Here is a 16,065-nt window from a genome sequence, read left to right as displayed (position 1 = left end):
ACACACGTGAAAAGACCCAGGAAAACCGAGTAAACGATAACAAAATAACGCTGAAAACCGATAAAACCCTGAAAACTATACATTTCACACCTGAGCCTCAGCTCTCGCGGCCCGGTACCAAACGACTCACGGACCGGTACCGGTCCGAGGACCGGGGGTTGGGGACCGCTGCTCCACAGAGTCGACTCGGAGCGGTGATGTGCCGCTCAGCCAATCAGCTGGCGGACTGACCCCGTCGTACGATGTTCTCGCGTGTTCTGGTCACGATGGCTTGTTTTCATCACCGTCTTCAACTCGCTGCTCATCCAGCAGCTCGATGACGCCTCAGTTGGTGGGAGCGGAGGAAAGGTGCGCACGTTAAGAAAAAAAATGGACTGCGCACTTTGCTCGTCGGTTTTCAAAGCAGCTTCATGTTCCTGCTGCTGATGATCGACCCTGCAGATGTTTCAGCAGGGATTGTTTTTGGTGTCGGCGGATCGCGGTGCCATGCGTCGTTTTGCATTTTTACGCACCCATCCAGCCTCCTCCTCCTGCTCTTCCTCTGATCAAACAGCGTCACATGCTGCTGAAAAGCACTTAAACGCTCCAGATAAAATGTCTGGGTGAATGCGGCAGCCCGCAGGATTTGGACCGACGCCGGAGGCCAGCATGCTCGGACCGGAGGACGTATTTATAACGCTAGCAAATCACATTTCTTCACATTTTGGTACTTAACGTCAATTTAAGGTAAGCAGGGACACTTATATTATCTAATGAAATATAAGTCGAGGTTATCGGTCAGGCTTGATTTTTTTTTTTTGGTTATCAATGCCTTATTTATAGCTCCAGCATGACCTCAATTCCGAGCGGGCACTTCCCACTGAAGACAAAGTTACGTGGAGCCGCTGGAGCTCCTAGGTTGTAATCTGAATTTCTAAGTTAGTGTCTGGCAGGAGTAAACGCAGATTCTCTCCCCTTCTCTCGTCTCTTTAGACTCAGCCATGGGCGATGAGAGGAGTTTGTCTCAGCAGATAGAGGGTGTGGAGAGGAGCATGGTGTTCCTCAGGAAGGAGCACCTCTCCATGCTCCATGGTCTTCACCTGGAGATCCTTTCCCTGCAGAAACGATGCACAGGTGAGGGGTTCTCAGCTGCTGTTGCTGCTGTTTTTGAAAGTAAAGCCCTAAAAAACTCTACCTGACCCCCTACTTCTACTGACGCTAAAAATATATTTAACCACATGGCCTTTAGAGAATCAGCAGGAGTACTTCCTGGCTTCTTTAACCTCCTAAGACCCGAACTCTTTCATGGCATGCATTTTTAAATTCTCTTTGCTATTTGGACTGATTGGGACCTGATGAATGCAAAAACAAAGAATTACCAGATTTTTTTATTTTTTTTTTATTTTTTTTTTTTACATGATTTTTGCTTCTGAGAAAAATGAGATCCACATATCAGGACATTTGTTTTAAATTTCGACAGAACAGTGGCAGTATAATGTCCTCGTAAGTGGATATCAGGCCCTTGTAGAGCAAGATTTAGTATTTTGGTCTAGACAACCCAAAATGTGATGACCACATATGTGGAAGCCAGGTCCTACGAGGTTAAATCAGTTTTCCTCTTGGGTTTCTGCTATATGTTTATTTTAAATGACTTCTGTTACTTTATAGAATATAAGATGTGAGGATACACAATGTCTGAGTGTCCAAGATGTGTTTAAAAAAAAATTAAAACCCCTCCCAAAAAAAGTACCGAGTGGACACTGGAAGGTACATTTGTAATGTACATTTTAATTTTTAATCGTTTGCGGTCTTATGAGTTCATATTTAATTTAAGAATCCTTTTGGCTAATCCTCTTTAGGCATTGCTGGTGTTCTGCAGCTCTTTATTAATCAGCTAAGACCAATCTAATTGACCTTTTACCCTCAGAGAAAGGATTTACTGAGATTTTGGAAAACAGCCTTCTTTGAATGGGGTTTTAACCTCACAATAAACCATCAGACACTCTGATATTTTGATCCTGTCATTTCCCTGATTTCACTGAATTATAACATTTAATTTTTTTAAGGAGACACATCCACTGAGCTAAAGCCAGTGTGTGTGTGTGTGTGTGTGTGTGTGTGTGTGTGTGTGTGTGTGTGTGTGTGTCCTCATTGTTCTTCTAATGTGTGTCTGCAGCACCACTCAGTGCCAGACAATGCTTACATGATGATGTCATGCTACAATTCCTGTAGATTGCATCATTTCCTGTTTGGTGCCTAATGGATGGTGCCTTCTTCCATTTAATCAAGCATCCAGATGCACATGAAAACACACACACACACACACACACACACACACACACACACACACACACACACAGTCTGGTATTAGCCTTCTTGTGGAGATGTTTTTGTTTATTTCTGGCTAACCATCAACCCTGTTATAATAATTCTAGCTTAAAAGCCTAAAATAGATCATCATTGGTTGGGACGTGAATCCTGTTATGTGAACAGTTTTTTGTCCCCAGTGCACAACCAGCAGCACACACATTAGTTAATTGACAGACACAGAAATACACGTGCTTTGTAATGAGTCCATGGGTCCTATAGCTTTAGTAATCCATACGAAGAGGATTGCAGGGGGTGGAGGAGGATGGGGGAAGGGCTGGGTCCATTATTTTGTGTTTCTCCCGCACACATGTCACATCTGCTCAGTGCAGCTGCGTGTGGCAATGACACCACCAACAGAGAGAGAGCTGGCCTGCTCTTTGCCATCTCCTCCTCTTCCTTTCCTTTTGTTTCTGTGGGCTCTCCCACTGTAATGTGGGGCTCTTACAGATTGTTTATAGCAGTGGGTTTTTGTTTTTTTTTGGTCCACATGGAGCTTCAGTCATATTTCTGTCAGCTGCAAGGAAACGAGGCCAAACCTGCGTAAAGACAGTACAGTGCATTTCTGCCCCCAGAAGTACGTGTACACAAATAAATCATCTTTCCTCAGCAGTTGGTGGCATCGGCCTGCTCTCCTCACTCCAGTTTGCTGTTGCCTTTAATTTCCACATTCCTCAGAGGTTTCTGTGGGATTGCACTCACTAAAAACAATACTCAGCAGCTGTTGCTGCTGAACATCTTTAAAGCTTCTCACAATGCCGTCAGGCCAGAGTGGAAAAGCTGTTAAAAGGTTTTCCATGCAAATGTCTTTTTAAGGCAAAGATCAAACAGTCGTATGTATCTGAACAAGCGAGGAAAAGGAAAGGAGGAGAGATGTCGCTTTTTTTGTCCGTGGTCTTTGAATATTTGCTTGTCACGGATTAGTTAGTTTTCTTTGCTGAACGTTTTTATTTGTAACTTGAGGCAGTGAAGAACAGATAGGCTAATGCAGTTTGCAGGACTCAGAGGTGTACCCTGCCAGCTCACTAATAAAGCGTGGAAGGTTACTGCAAGGTTGGGCTGACAGTGTTGTTGTGCACGTTAGTTCTGCCTTTTTTCTTTTTTTTCACTGTTCTCAACTCCAAGAGTTTCCTAATCAGCACATAAAGGCGCTTCTCTCTTCATGAGCTACAAGCTGCATCACTGTTTGTAAATGAGGTCTTCCTGTCTGGTCTAATGCGTTTTTTGTGCATCCCAGAAACGAGTTGCATTTGTCCTTCCAGATATCTTTCCAACGTTCAAGGTTGAATCGACTAAACAAAAGCCTTGAACGCTCAGTCAGGCTGCAGGAGATAAGACTGACCTACAAAGTGTTGCACACGCTGGATATTGCAATGTGCTGAGTGACTGATTTTCATTGTGTCAGGAATAATTCTTAGAGTTACGCTTATTCTGTGCTCCCCCGCTGCTAAATGAATTTCACGGAGTTTCAAGGCTCATGGAAGCTGTGAATGAGGGTGATAACTAGAAAATAAGATGCTTTCGAAGTCACTCACATTTGGGTGCAATCACTGAGTGTGCCTTTCTGGAGCTCCCCTTTTCTTTTTCACGCCTACCTTCCTTCCTTCTTTAACTCCCAACCCTCCACCCTCACACCCCCCATCTGTCTTTCTCTCTTCATGCCAGCTGCATGGGTGGGTGTGCTACAGTATGCTGACTGCAGAGGGAAGGAGAGAGGGTGTGACAGAGAGAGCAAGAGGAGAAGAAAGGCTAGGGATAACCAAGCCACACGCACATGATGGTACAGCCTGTTCTGTATACACTGCAAATTCTTCCATCAAAAAAAAGCCTGAAGTTCACTGCTCATAATTTCTGACTTAAATAAACTCGAATATCTCAAGAGAATAAGAGTTTTTCTGGTCACGGGGGAATTAAATGAAGCACCGCTCTCTGTGTTGTGGTGTGTGCAGAAAAAGGCTGAATGTGGAGATTTTCCTGCTGCAGTCAGGCTGCTGTGGATGACCGTCGAGATGACTGACAGGACAGACACAACCAGCAGTCTGCCCCTCTGCACTCACTTATATGCAGAAATATAGTCCAAAAATCACTGAACGACTGAATACTTCAGTCTGACACATTATCTTAACATATCAGAAATGCTTTATTTTATCCATCTAAAAATATGCTGCATATCACACTGAGCATCTTTTAACTTCACTGCCACTATTCGAGACTGTTGCTCCTGCCTGATATACCCCTAAAAAAGGCATTAATGGCTTGATCTTTTGATCAGATGCGTTTTATTGTCCAGAAAAGCTGCTGAGTTTCTAGTGCCTCTAATCTGCTTGCTTTGCTTTTATGGCTCAAGTGAAATGGACTCAAAGGCGAGCGCCTAATGTGAGACATAAAAGCCAGACAAAGCATACAGCAGACACAGATACAACAGAGAGATGCACATCTTCACTCAAGTGCTATACAAGGGGGGAAAAAAGAACTATTAAAATAATGTAAAGGTACTTTTAATGATATGATTGTAAGCTGTGGCTTTAAGTTGAAATGATTCTCTCGTACAAAGCATGACAGGATGTTTAGCTTCATCGGATGTTTTATTAAATGTGGCACAGCTCACGGGGATTGCATTTTTATTTAAATATATTCTGATTACACTGAGAGTGGCTCCACAGTGTAGTGGTTTACACGTTTGTTTAAGAAGCAAAAGATCCCCGGAGGTGGCACGAAAAACTTTTGGGGTTGGATTTGCCAAATCAAGCTTGCAGAGAGATAGCTGGTAAAACAAAATATACATCAGAAAAGCAGTCAAAAGCAGCTTTTTCCACCATGCTGATTTCACTCCTATATCCCAAAAATAAGGATTGTTGGCGACTTTCAAGCCTTTGAGTCGCCGAGCAGCTGAATAGGGGAATAATGTTGATGCGCCCACTGTTTAAAACGTTAGTCAAAGTTCCAAGTTAAAACTCCTTTATTTGTTATCAAATCCTTAAAATCCGTAGAAAAACAGTGATCAAAAACATTCCAAGCTTGAGCGGTCAGCAAAAGTCGACTTCCCCCATCACCCACTCATTCACAAAATTTCCCTCGGGCCGTGAACAGGTGATATAGCAATCACTATTACAGACACCACGTGACCCAAAGCTACGCCTATCCATAACAAGGATAATAAAATAAAATGATAATATGACAAATGTGTCCTTACAGATCCAGACTGTGGCAGTCTCTAGCACTCAGTCTTTGATGTAAAGTTTCAGATTTTGTTTCATAAATTATGCATGAGCTCGCCGAGGATGTACTGCATCGAGCATCTGTTATGTTAACCACCAGCAGCAGCAAACACAAACTGTCAGCATACAGCTTTAACAAGACTCTGATCGCCTGCGTTTAATCTCAGATTTTTTGATTTCTCTCTCTTCCCGCTGTCTTTGTGTGTCTCTTGCATTTTTCAGAGTTGACAAGCGAGTTGAAGATGAAGCCTCCGGGCAGGAGTCAAATAGGTATGTTTGAGTTCACATACGCTCCCTTCACAGGCTCTCCCTAGTTCTCCTCTCTCTGCCGTGCCTGACTGTGTTCGTGCCTCTTGGATTTTTGTCATCTTTTTTTGGCTTTGAGGACACAAAGACAGCCACATGTTTACATCTCCCCGAGCTAGTTTTCACTCACCCTCCCCATACTCAGCTTTAACCCCCAGATGACCCCTGTCTCTCTCCATGCTTCCACCCTTGCATCCTCCAGGGAACAGATCTTTGTCGGCCACCGCTGCCTCTCTCTTCAGGAGGGAGGAGTCTCTGGTAAAGCCACGTGTGTAAAAAGATGCTACAGCTTCACACGTAAGATGAAGAAACTGTCTCAGCGGCTAAAGCGTACCTCGTGAAGGTGGCTCAGTGCAGAAAGAGGCACCATTTTGTCTCAGCGAATTGGAGACAGACTCCAGAAAGAGCAGTCAAAAGGCTGTATAAATGTGCGTGTGCTTGTAAAGAGTGCGGGAGGCAGGGGGGAGGAGTTGTGCCTGGCTGCATTACTCAGCCATTAGATCCCATCTACTTTATCCAGGTCAGGTTATCCCCCCACTCACGATACATCATGCAGCACAGCCCTGTGTTCTCCTCCTCACCCCGGCAAATTGATCCATCCTCTTTTTTTCGTCTTCTGCTCTCCTTTTTTCCTCGAGGTCCCGGTGGGGGTGTCCACTTACAGATTTTGCTGAGAGCGAGAGAGAAGGAGATGTAGGAAACAAGAGAGGAAAAGAAAGGAGAGAAGTAACAAGGGGGAGAGAGGAGGGCAATTAAGGCAAAAGGAAAGGCGGCAGAGTGCAGTCAGCTGCAGACATGGAGGCGTATGGATGGACGTAAAGTTCACATTAGGTAGTTCTATAGCAGGCGTATGAGTTTAGGTGGGGTGTGGTGATGGGCGAAAGAGAAGCCGGTCGGCCTTCAGAGGATCGATCCTGTAAGAAAAATGGAGAAAATAAAGAAATAAATGAGTAACAGAGATGAAACCCAATAAAAGGCCTGTCATGGACAGAGAAATTACATGAATGGGATACCATAAGCTGCAAGATGTTACAGTTTGGACCCCCAATTTCAAAGCTTTCAAAGCCTGAATGAAAGTCTGTGTCTGTGCAGTCTGTTTAAATGTGGGACTGTGTTGTGAGGACAAGCTTTGCATACTGTACAGAATATAAATGCTTATGGAGCAGCATTAGCTCTGCTTTGGTGATAAGAAGTGAAACACATGAATCAAGCTGTAGCTTCTGTTTTTCTCTGATCCACAAATTCGGCATGTGAGCATCAGTCGGCCTGCAGTGGGCAGGACATATTAAAGATATCAAATATCACAGTAACACACAGATCTTCCCATAATATGGACCGAACGGCCTCACAAAAAACGACCCTTCATTATCAAACATCAGAATGGAAACGAGGACAATATTAGTTTGATCCACTGACCAAAAAAAAGTGATTGATCGAGAATTTTGATTATTTATCAATCAGAAAATATTTATCTTTTCATTTTTTAGGTCAGGAGAAAATGTTTATATTTCTCCAGAAAAAAATCATTCTGATTATTTTATCACATAAAGAAAAATGGTGGGATGCCCACCCCAGGATGGAAATGAGAGCAGGAGATTGACAGATGGATCGGTGCAGCGTCTGCAGTAATGTGGATGCTGTACCGGTCTCAGCTCAGCTCTGTCTTCATGGTGATGACGCAGCTGAGCTTCACAGCAAATCTGACGATTTACTGGTCGATCTGCGCTGTTATGGCCATCAGCTGTGGGTAGTGACCAAAATAATTCGATTGCTGATGCAAGCGGCAGAAAATGAGATTCCTCTGAAGGGTGTCTGGGCTCCTTAGAGATTGACTGAGGAGCTCGGTCACTTAGGAGTGGCTCAGAGTTAATGCTGCTCCTCCAGATTTAAAGGAGCTGTTTTGGCGCCTCCTAAATGAAGTATTTTGGGCATGGTAAACTGGGAGGAGGCCCTGTGGTAGGAAAAAAATGGATAATGATGTTATGAGGGAGCACCTCAACAGTTGAGATGGGTGGGACATGGGAGGTCTGGGTGTCTCTACAACAGAAGATGGATTGATGGATGGTAAAACAGAGGAGAGTATGTTGCATACCAGAGAGGTTTCCATAAATGTGAAACAAACTTTATTCTGAAACTCTACATGTTCATAATTTGCATTTCTGGTCTGCATCAGAATTGCAGGAGGAAGAGGAGCTCTTGGAAGCTCGCAGTCTGGAGGTTGAAAACCGCCTGGCAGAAAAGGAGTGCGCCTTGGGAGAGCTTAGGAAGGAGCTCACTCAGAAAGGGGCTTTGGTGGGAGTTCTCAGAGCCAATCTCAAGCAAAAAGAGCGCCATTTTCTGGAGGAGCTGAAAAGCCGCAGCCACTGTTCGACCGTCCTTAACACGGAGCTGCAGAAACAAACCGAGGCTGCGGCATACCTCTCCTTCCAGCTGCACGCTGCGAGGCAGAAACTGCACCAGCAGCGGATGCAGCAGAGGCAGGGCCTGCTTTCCAGGGCCAACAACCAGGGGCTCCAGTACGGTGCTGAGTATAACTCCACAGTTTCTCCACAGATGCTTTCAGGAGCTTCGCCTTCTTCTCCTGTGGTTAAACCAAAACGTAAGAGCGCTAGGGCTTCCTCGAGAGTTGAGCGTTCCCGAGAGTGTGTGCCGACAGAGAAAGTGACGGGCCCTGCAGAGCCCACAGCCATGCCGGACCCTGCTCTCTTCCTCCACCCTCGAAGACACAGGGCCCGCTCCAGGCACAGTGCGGCACAAAGACAGCCTCCACTGGGCATGGAGAAGGAAGAAGAGGAGGACGATGAAGGGGCAGGGGGTGGGGAAGGGCCAGTGGAGCCCCAAGATGAAGCTGCTAGACTGGTGTCTTCAGCAGCAGCGCCTCCCGCTGCGGAGACGCAAGCAGATTAGTAACTACTGTGACATGTGCATTTCAACCACTGTATCATCTGTCAGACTGTTAATGGTGATAACTGTTGTTCTGCACCTTGACTGAATCCACACTGAGACTGGTTTTAGCTATTTTATTATATCACACTCACTATACGCTCTTTTTAAAATATGAACTTTGAAGTAACCTTAAATAACTCGCAAAAGTCAGTAAGTGTCACTTTAGGTCAGTCTTTTAAACTAGAAGGAATTGTTTACACTGCTGTCAGATACTCTCTGCATACTGCGGGGCCTTATTTTATGGTAGCCCCCCCTTCTTGGTTTGAGTTTGACCGTGGTAGCAGTCATTTAGAGTGGACTAGAAGCTGCTGTGGTAGTTGTGTTACCCAGGCAGCTGTGACCTTTAAAGGCCCTTCATAAATCACCCTAGGTGGCTGAGTGTTTGCGTGCGGCACAGCTGAATATATCTGAGGTGGTAGGCACATGAAAAAACGATTGATCCCCAGGAAATTCCTCACTTTGAATAGAAACATACATAGTTTGTTGTTGTTGTTGGGTTTTTTGGGTTGTTTTTTTTACTTCTTTTTGGAAAAAATCCATAGCCATGCATCAAAGTCCCCGGTGTAATCTGAAAAACAGAAGTAATCAGTCCAGGCAACGATTTTTAAGGAAACTTGCTTTAAATAACTGCACGGTACAAATCACATTTTCACAGCAGACTTTAGATATCTCTGTCAGTTTTACCTGGCATCAAGGCCGTGTCTAAAATGAATATCATGCTCACTCAACAGGCACTAACTGCCAGAGTTACTAAAATGTTGCCCGGCACAGTAAAAAGTACTATCAGCATCCAGAAAGAGATCACAGTGACAAGATTGCCTGTGATATGTTGATATTAAATATGTAATTTTGGGAGTTCCCTTCTCAAGGTGCAAAATATAAGAAGGAGAATGTTTAAATCAAGCACGCACACTAATTTAATAATGCAATTTACTTTTAATTGTGCCGATATTTAACACAGAATAAAAGCAGGTCTTATTTTTTTTAACTTGATGCTGAAATTGACCGTTCAAAAAGCAGCGCAACTTTTGTAAAGCACGCTATTTTGCCCTTTTTAATAAATCTGGCCCTAAACTCTTCTCTGTAACCAGCAGAATGCCTGTTTGAGAAACACTCCCTAACAGCAGCCTGGTTACGTTTGGGCAACAAAGCTACAAGGCTGGTTTGAGTCAGAGTACACCTGTTTAACAATGTCACCCACATCACAGAAAGCCTGAAGGCAAACTGTTGCCATGTGCAAAGCAGCCAATCAGTGTTTCAACTAACAACAAAGCGTTTTCCCACAGCCCGCCTTCACTGTTCTGGTTAGTGACCAGATCATGATACACTTTAGAGCAGCGATTCCCAACCCCCGGGCCACAGACCAGTACAGGTCCAAGAGTCGTTTGGTACCGGGCCGCGAGAGTCGAGGCTAACCCTAACCCGGTTTTCAGGGTTGTTATCGGTTTTTATCATTATTTTTTTATCGTTTTATCGTTAACTTGGTTTCCCTGTGTCTTTTCCCGTGTGTTATGAATAAATCGTCTTTTTTTGTACAGGTTTTATTTTGTTGTATTTATCCGCGACACCTTAAAGGCCGGTCTGTGAAAATATTGTCGGACATAAACCGGACACAAATCCGTGGCGCAAAAAAGGTTGGGGACCGCTGTTTTAGAGTGGACCTATTATGCTTTTTTTTTAATTATTTTTGTTGTAAATACAGTTCTAAGCAAATTTATTAGATCACCAAAAATTCTGTTCAGGAATGCAAGTAAATTAATACAATTTGGCATCTCAACCAAAAAAATATAATGTGCTTTAATATTGTTTTTATACTTTTTTTTTCTACAGCAGCTGATTTGAAAGTAATAATTGACGACAATAATTATATTTTAGCATTAAAAATGTGCATACAGAATATTAACCATTACAGAAACATTAAAAAAAAATTAGTTACAGATACTGTTCGCTTAGGGCAGCTGAGGCATAAACCTTACACTGGGCGGTGGTCTAATACATTTCTTAAGTACTGTATGTAAGGCAAAAGCTCAGTCTACTGCCTCTGCATGATGAAGGGAGGAGATATCCTTATGTGGTCCTCTCAGGCTCCACCCACCTATCGTCCAAACCTTCTGCTTATGAGAGGCAACCAATCAGAAGAAGGCTGGCTTAAAGGGTAAGGAGCTACAACAGCTTGTTTCAGTCAGTGGATGAGGGCAAGTGTAAGATGAAGAAGAATTATTTTGAACTGTGAATCGTGCAAATCTGAAGTCCTGAAAGGTACTAAAGGTCATTAGACTTTTGTTTGTCTACATCAATCTCAGCCAACAGGTTAAAAAAACATTAGAAAAAGACAAAATATTATCACTACATTACTAAGAAAGCATCACAACTTGTCATTCATTTTTAAATAGCGGTAGAGATACAATTTGAAAATAACTAACTTAATTCCTTTAAGGTACACAGTATATTTTATCAGTGCCTGTCTCTAAAGGAGGAGCGGTCAGCCACATGAAACTTCAGTCTGTATGTTTTAAGAAGTGATGGATTGGGGTGGTGTGCTGCCTTTCCTTTGCAGGGCCTGCTTTGCGTGTAAACAGGCCACATGCTGGTGATAATCAGTTCTGACTCACTGGACTGTGCACTTTACTCAGGTGTGGGCTGTGTACAGAAAACACACACGTACGACGCCTTCTTCGGCATATTTGTGTTTGAGGGTCTTGTGTTGTTTTGTTTCACTTTTTTTTTCTTTTTTTTCTTTTTTTTTACCTCAGGAAAAAAAATTAGATTTCTTGATGTGTCTGATGATGTGTCTGATGATGTGTCTTACACTGAAGAGCCGGATGATTGTTTTGATGGAATTTCCTTTCACATTTTTTTAAAAACACATTTAACAAATTCCCAAACTAGCCTTGTGAGTGCACACGGATGCAGTGGCTGTTACCCTCTGTTATCAAAACACATGCATATGGTGGCCCCTAGTGAAACAATGAGCAAACAGCATGAAGCAAGCAGGTGAAATCAACCTTTTATGCTACGGCTTGCATTAACGGCGCCCGTTTATGACTTTACCATCATATACACTGCAACTACTGCCTTATAATATATAAGAGGAGTCGTGATGTAATAAACGTGCACGCGGACTCAAAGGAAACTACAAGTCTTTACTTAACGGATGGTTTCCTTTTATACAACTCTGGTTGGGGTTTGCATATAAGTCAGATCACAGTTTTTCTTCAATGCTTTCCTTGAGCCATAACCTAACTGAGTAACCGCAGCTTGATGCGAGTCTTCCTGTAAGACTGAATTTGATTGTAAAGATTTTCTTTCACTCCTAAGCCACCGGTTAGCGGCTTAGCATCATGTTTGTAGGACTATTATTAATAAAGCAATATATATTGTATATTTATATATTATGAGTAGGTGAGGTCAGCTGGTGTAAGGACATTTGAGGCGTGAAAAGAGTTTCTATCTTTGTAATTTTTCAGCTCACAGTGTTTTCGCTTTATTTTTTTTCTGAACTGTCCGATGGATTGTTCCATTTTAAAGTTTTGTCACTGACTCTTTATGAGATGAGTTGCTACGCTAAATGTTAAGGGATTCAATGATATGTTGCACGTGACGCAGCGGTGAGTAAATCGGCATATTCTTATGCCACCTGAAAAGGTCTGGATGCAACCTGAGTGAAGTACACTTTTTCTTTCTTTTGTTTTCTTTTGTTTTGTTTTTTAGCAAAGAAATGCGAACATGACAAGGGTTTCCATTCACCTCTTAGCTGGGAAGCCATTAGCATGACCGTGTGCACTATTCTTCCTCAAGTTTTATGAGATAGTCGGTGATATAAGTGCAAAGCTGTCTTGTCCAAAACAGTTTCTCTGACAGGGAAAACTGAGCTTTAGACTGTTAGACTCCATGAGTTAATCACTGCACCTCCTATCCAGGTAGATTCAACTCTCCATTCACCTGTAATCATCAGTTTAATAGATTTCACAGCAGATGATCCATGCTTTTTATGTAACATCAAAATACTGGCTGCTGTACGCATCTTTGCTACAGTTCTTACAACTCAGAGACTGACGACTTGTTTGTCTGCCTTGAGGGAAAACGCTAATGAGCCAAAGAGGCCCACCACTGAAATTAGCACAAAGACAAACTGTGCGACGCCTAACGAAGATGTCTTTCTTTCAACAAAATCTTCACTGCCTCAGAGCATAGCATACTATATCTCACATCATGCAAACAAACGGTAATGATCTGCACACATCCGCAGAGAACGTCTTCCATCTTTCAAAACACTCATGTGACTCTAATCCTCATATCGGTCACATGACAGCAGCATCTCTGTCAGTTTTACTCTTCCAGGTCTTTGTGGTGACTCCTGGTTGATTTTCCGACTTACAGAAGCATTTTCAGGGCACCGTGAAGCATCTCGTTTGATGTGTTATGTGGTTTCTAGCAATAATACCCAACATGCAAAACAGAGAGAGGTTGCTCTGGGTTGTTATTTGCTAATGACTGATTACCGCATATACTGTGTTTGCTTCCTACAGTGATTTACTGTACCCATAACCCAAATAAATTGGAAGGTTGTCGAGTCTGCTTCTTGCTTTGTCAATAAAGTGATTAAATTATTTTGTATTCATGTATTATTATAGTTTCCTTTGATGTGGGAATGAGCATCAATGGGTCTGTTACACGGTAAAATATTACTATTAAAATATGTGATTAGTTTCTGTCTCTAAACAATGTGGTAAAACCATCAACCCGTCTCTGCTGCTTATCCTTTTCAGAATTGAATTCAGGTTGATTTCGCTGAATGCTCAGAAAGCATGCAGGCTAGCCCAACTTTGCATGTGTCAGGTTATGTGTAACATATTGTCTGTGTCTGCATGGATGAGCAGGCAGTCTTCCTAGCAGAAAGCAGATACTTTGTGCACTTTATGTATGAACAGAAAGTGGCTGTGGCTCAGGAGGAAGAGTGGCTTGTCTACTAACCCGAAGGCCGATCCCTTAGCTCCCCTAGTTCACATGTCAAAGTATCCTTGGACTTATACTGAACCCCGAGTTGACCCTAACACATCATCGGACTGAGACTGTGTGAGATTGTTAGGTTAAAAGTGTGTAACAATAAAAAAAGATTTGCTTACATGAATGTGTGTGTGAACGCAGAATGAGATTTTTAGTAAGAAACAGCTCTGAGGGCTTAAACTGACTGGAAAAACATTTACTAATGCCAGTCCATTTACCTCCTAGGCGAGGTGTTTGGGGCATGTCCTACTGGGAGGTTGTCTCAGGGCAGACCAAGACCTCGCTGGAGCAATTATATCTCTTGACTGGGTTGGGAACAACTCAATGTCACTCAACGGATGAGCTGGAAAAGGTGGCTGGGGTGAGAGGGTTCTCTGCTTAGACTGCTGTCTTTGCGACTCAAACCTGGAAAAGTAATAGAGAATGGATGGATGGATGGATGGATGGATGGATGGATGGATGGATGGATGGATGGATGGATGGATGGATAGATGGATGGATGGATGGATAGATGAATCTCAGTGAGCTGCTGGAAGTGAGGAGCTAGTGTGAGTGACACAAGCTCATGTGTCTGTGTCAAACTAGAGATGGCACGATACCACTTTTTTATGTCCGATACCGATATCATAAATTTGGATATCTGCCGATACCGATATGAATCCGATATAGTGTTTTTTAATCAACAAAACTGTTTTTTAAATATCTTGCTGCATTTTGTATAAGTTCATACTCAAGTTTAAAACAACAACTACACTAAAGCTATTCTGTTATACCTGTATGCAAAAAAAAAAATTTCATAGTTCAGCAATACTGATCAATCTAATAAACTTAAACCTACACCATCCTCCCTATTCTGGTATTTTAAAGAGTACTTAGCATAAATATTAAGCAACCTAACTAACAGGGTTCCAACTCCCAGCAACAACAAAAATAAATAAATAAAAAAATAGGGAACCACCCCTCACGCTCCACCTCATGATGCTTAATTGACGTAATCAACCTTAATTTGATGCAGTGTGAAAAAAAATGCACGGAAATCAATTCTTTTTCAAGAAATATTAAATAGATTCAACATCTTTCTTCAACAAAATTGCAGACTGCACAGATGGTACATTCCCAAAGGAAAAAGTACTATAGCTTACTAGGGTATATATATTAGACTTAATAGTCACTATATACAGTAATGGACTTCTATACATTTTACATCAGATTAAAACTTTGGGTGTAAGATTCAGATAAATATTAAATAATTAAAAGCGAGACATCTTAAATGAGAATAAGAAAGAAAAGTATGTCTTTGTGCCCCCTTTTCCCTGTTCATGCCCTATCGGCCCCCCTGGCTAAACTTTGCTAGATCCGCCCCTGCACAGTTACAGCCGTCAGATACGTAGAAAAAGATCCTGGTGTAGAAAGTAATATTAAATACATTCTAACAACAGCTGATCAAGCTTAAACGTGCTGCTGTTGTTCAGCCGCTGGTTTCCTCTTTCTGGTGCAAAGTGGGCCAAAAACAAACAAGAGAGACGGACTCGCGACAGAAAAGCCGATCAACTGATCATTAAGCAGTTTCATGATTGAAGTAGCAGCCGGAGAGCGAGAGGCAGTCGCTTGTTAAGCTTAACGCAGGAATGCTTTACAAACATTCAGAGATGGACTTACACACTTGCTTTACTTCTCTCGGGGATAACTTTGTTGGAGATGAAATGCCGGGTTGCTAGCGAAGCTCCAAATGCTATCCAGACCACCGACAGGTCCCGCATGCCACAGCCGCTCTATCACGTGATGCATACTGCTCCGACGTGCTAACGTTCTGAGGTGAGTTACCGCGTGTTGAAAGTTTTGTGAGGCGCTTTCGTGATATTTAATGGATCGGATTACATTTTTTATTTTTCTCCGATATCCGATCCAGTAATTTAGGTCAGTATCGGACCGATACCGATACGTAATATCGGATCGGTCCATCTCTATGTCAAACTGTTAAAGTTCAGCGAAATCAACCTGAATTCACTTCTGTTTTATTGGTGAAGCACCAACAACAGGTGCCTCATGGTAGAGGTCTGCGCGGGAATGTTTTTTTAGTCCCGCTCCTGCCCGCTCCCGCAAGGTTTTGTACCGCACCCGACCGCTCCCGCTGTATATTCAGTCTTTGTTCACCCGCTGCCCGCTTAGAATAATTTTCTACCCGACCCGACTGTTCCCGCTAAATTTAGATCTGGTTTCCAAAATCTCACATTTAAATGGG

The 16,065-nt window shown here is 42.8% G+C and overlaps 1 protein-coding gene across 1 annotated transcript; it reads left to right on the top strand.

Moving 5' to 3' along the window:
* Nucleotides 1-277: 277 nt before the first annotated feature.
* On the top strand, nucleotides 278-13,699 carry ccdc92ba (coiled-coil domain containing 92Ba). Its single transcript, XM_080888334.1, has 4 exons — nucleotides 278-726; nucleotides 973-1,113; nucleotides 5,787-5,834; nucleotides 8,044-13,699. The coding sequence occupies exons 2-4, from the start codon at nucleotides 981-983 to the stop codon at nucleotides 8,775-8,777; spliced, it is 915 nt and encodes a 304-aa protein (XP_080744460.1). The 5' UTR covers nucleotides 278-726; nucleotides 973-980; the 3' UTR covers nucleotides 8,778-13,699.
* The last annotated feature ends 2,366 nt before the right edge of the window (nucleotides 13,700-16,065 follow it).

The sequence above is a fragment of the Rhamphochromis sp. 'chilingali' genome (assembly GCF_963969265.1).
Source record: "Rhamphochromis sp. 'chilingali' genome assembly, chromosome: 8".
Classification (NCBI taxonomy): domain Eukaryota; kingdom Metazoa; phylum Chordata; class Actinopteri; order Cichliformes; family Cichlidae; genus Rhamphochromis; species Rhamphochromis sp. 'chilingali'.
Note: the sequence above shows the minus strand (reverse complement) of the source record. Positions and strands in the feature narration are given on the sequence as shown.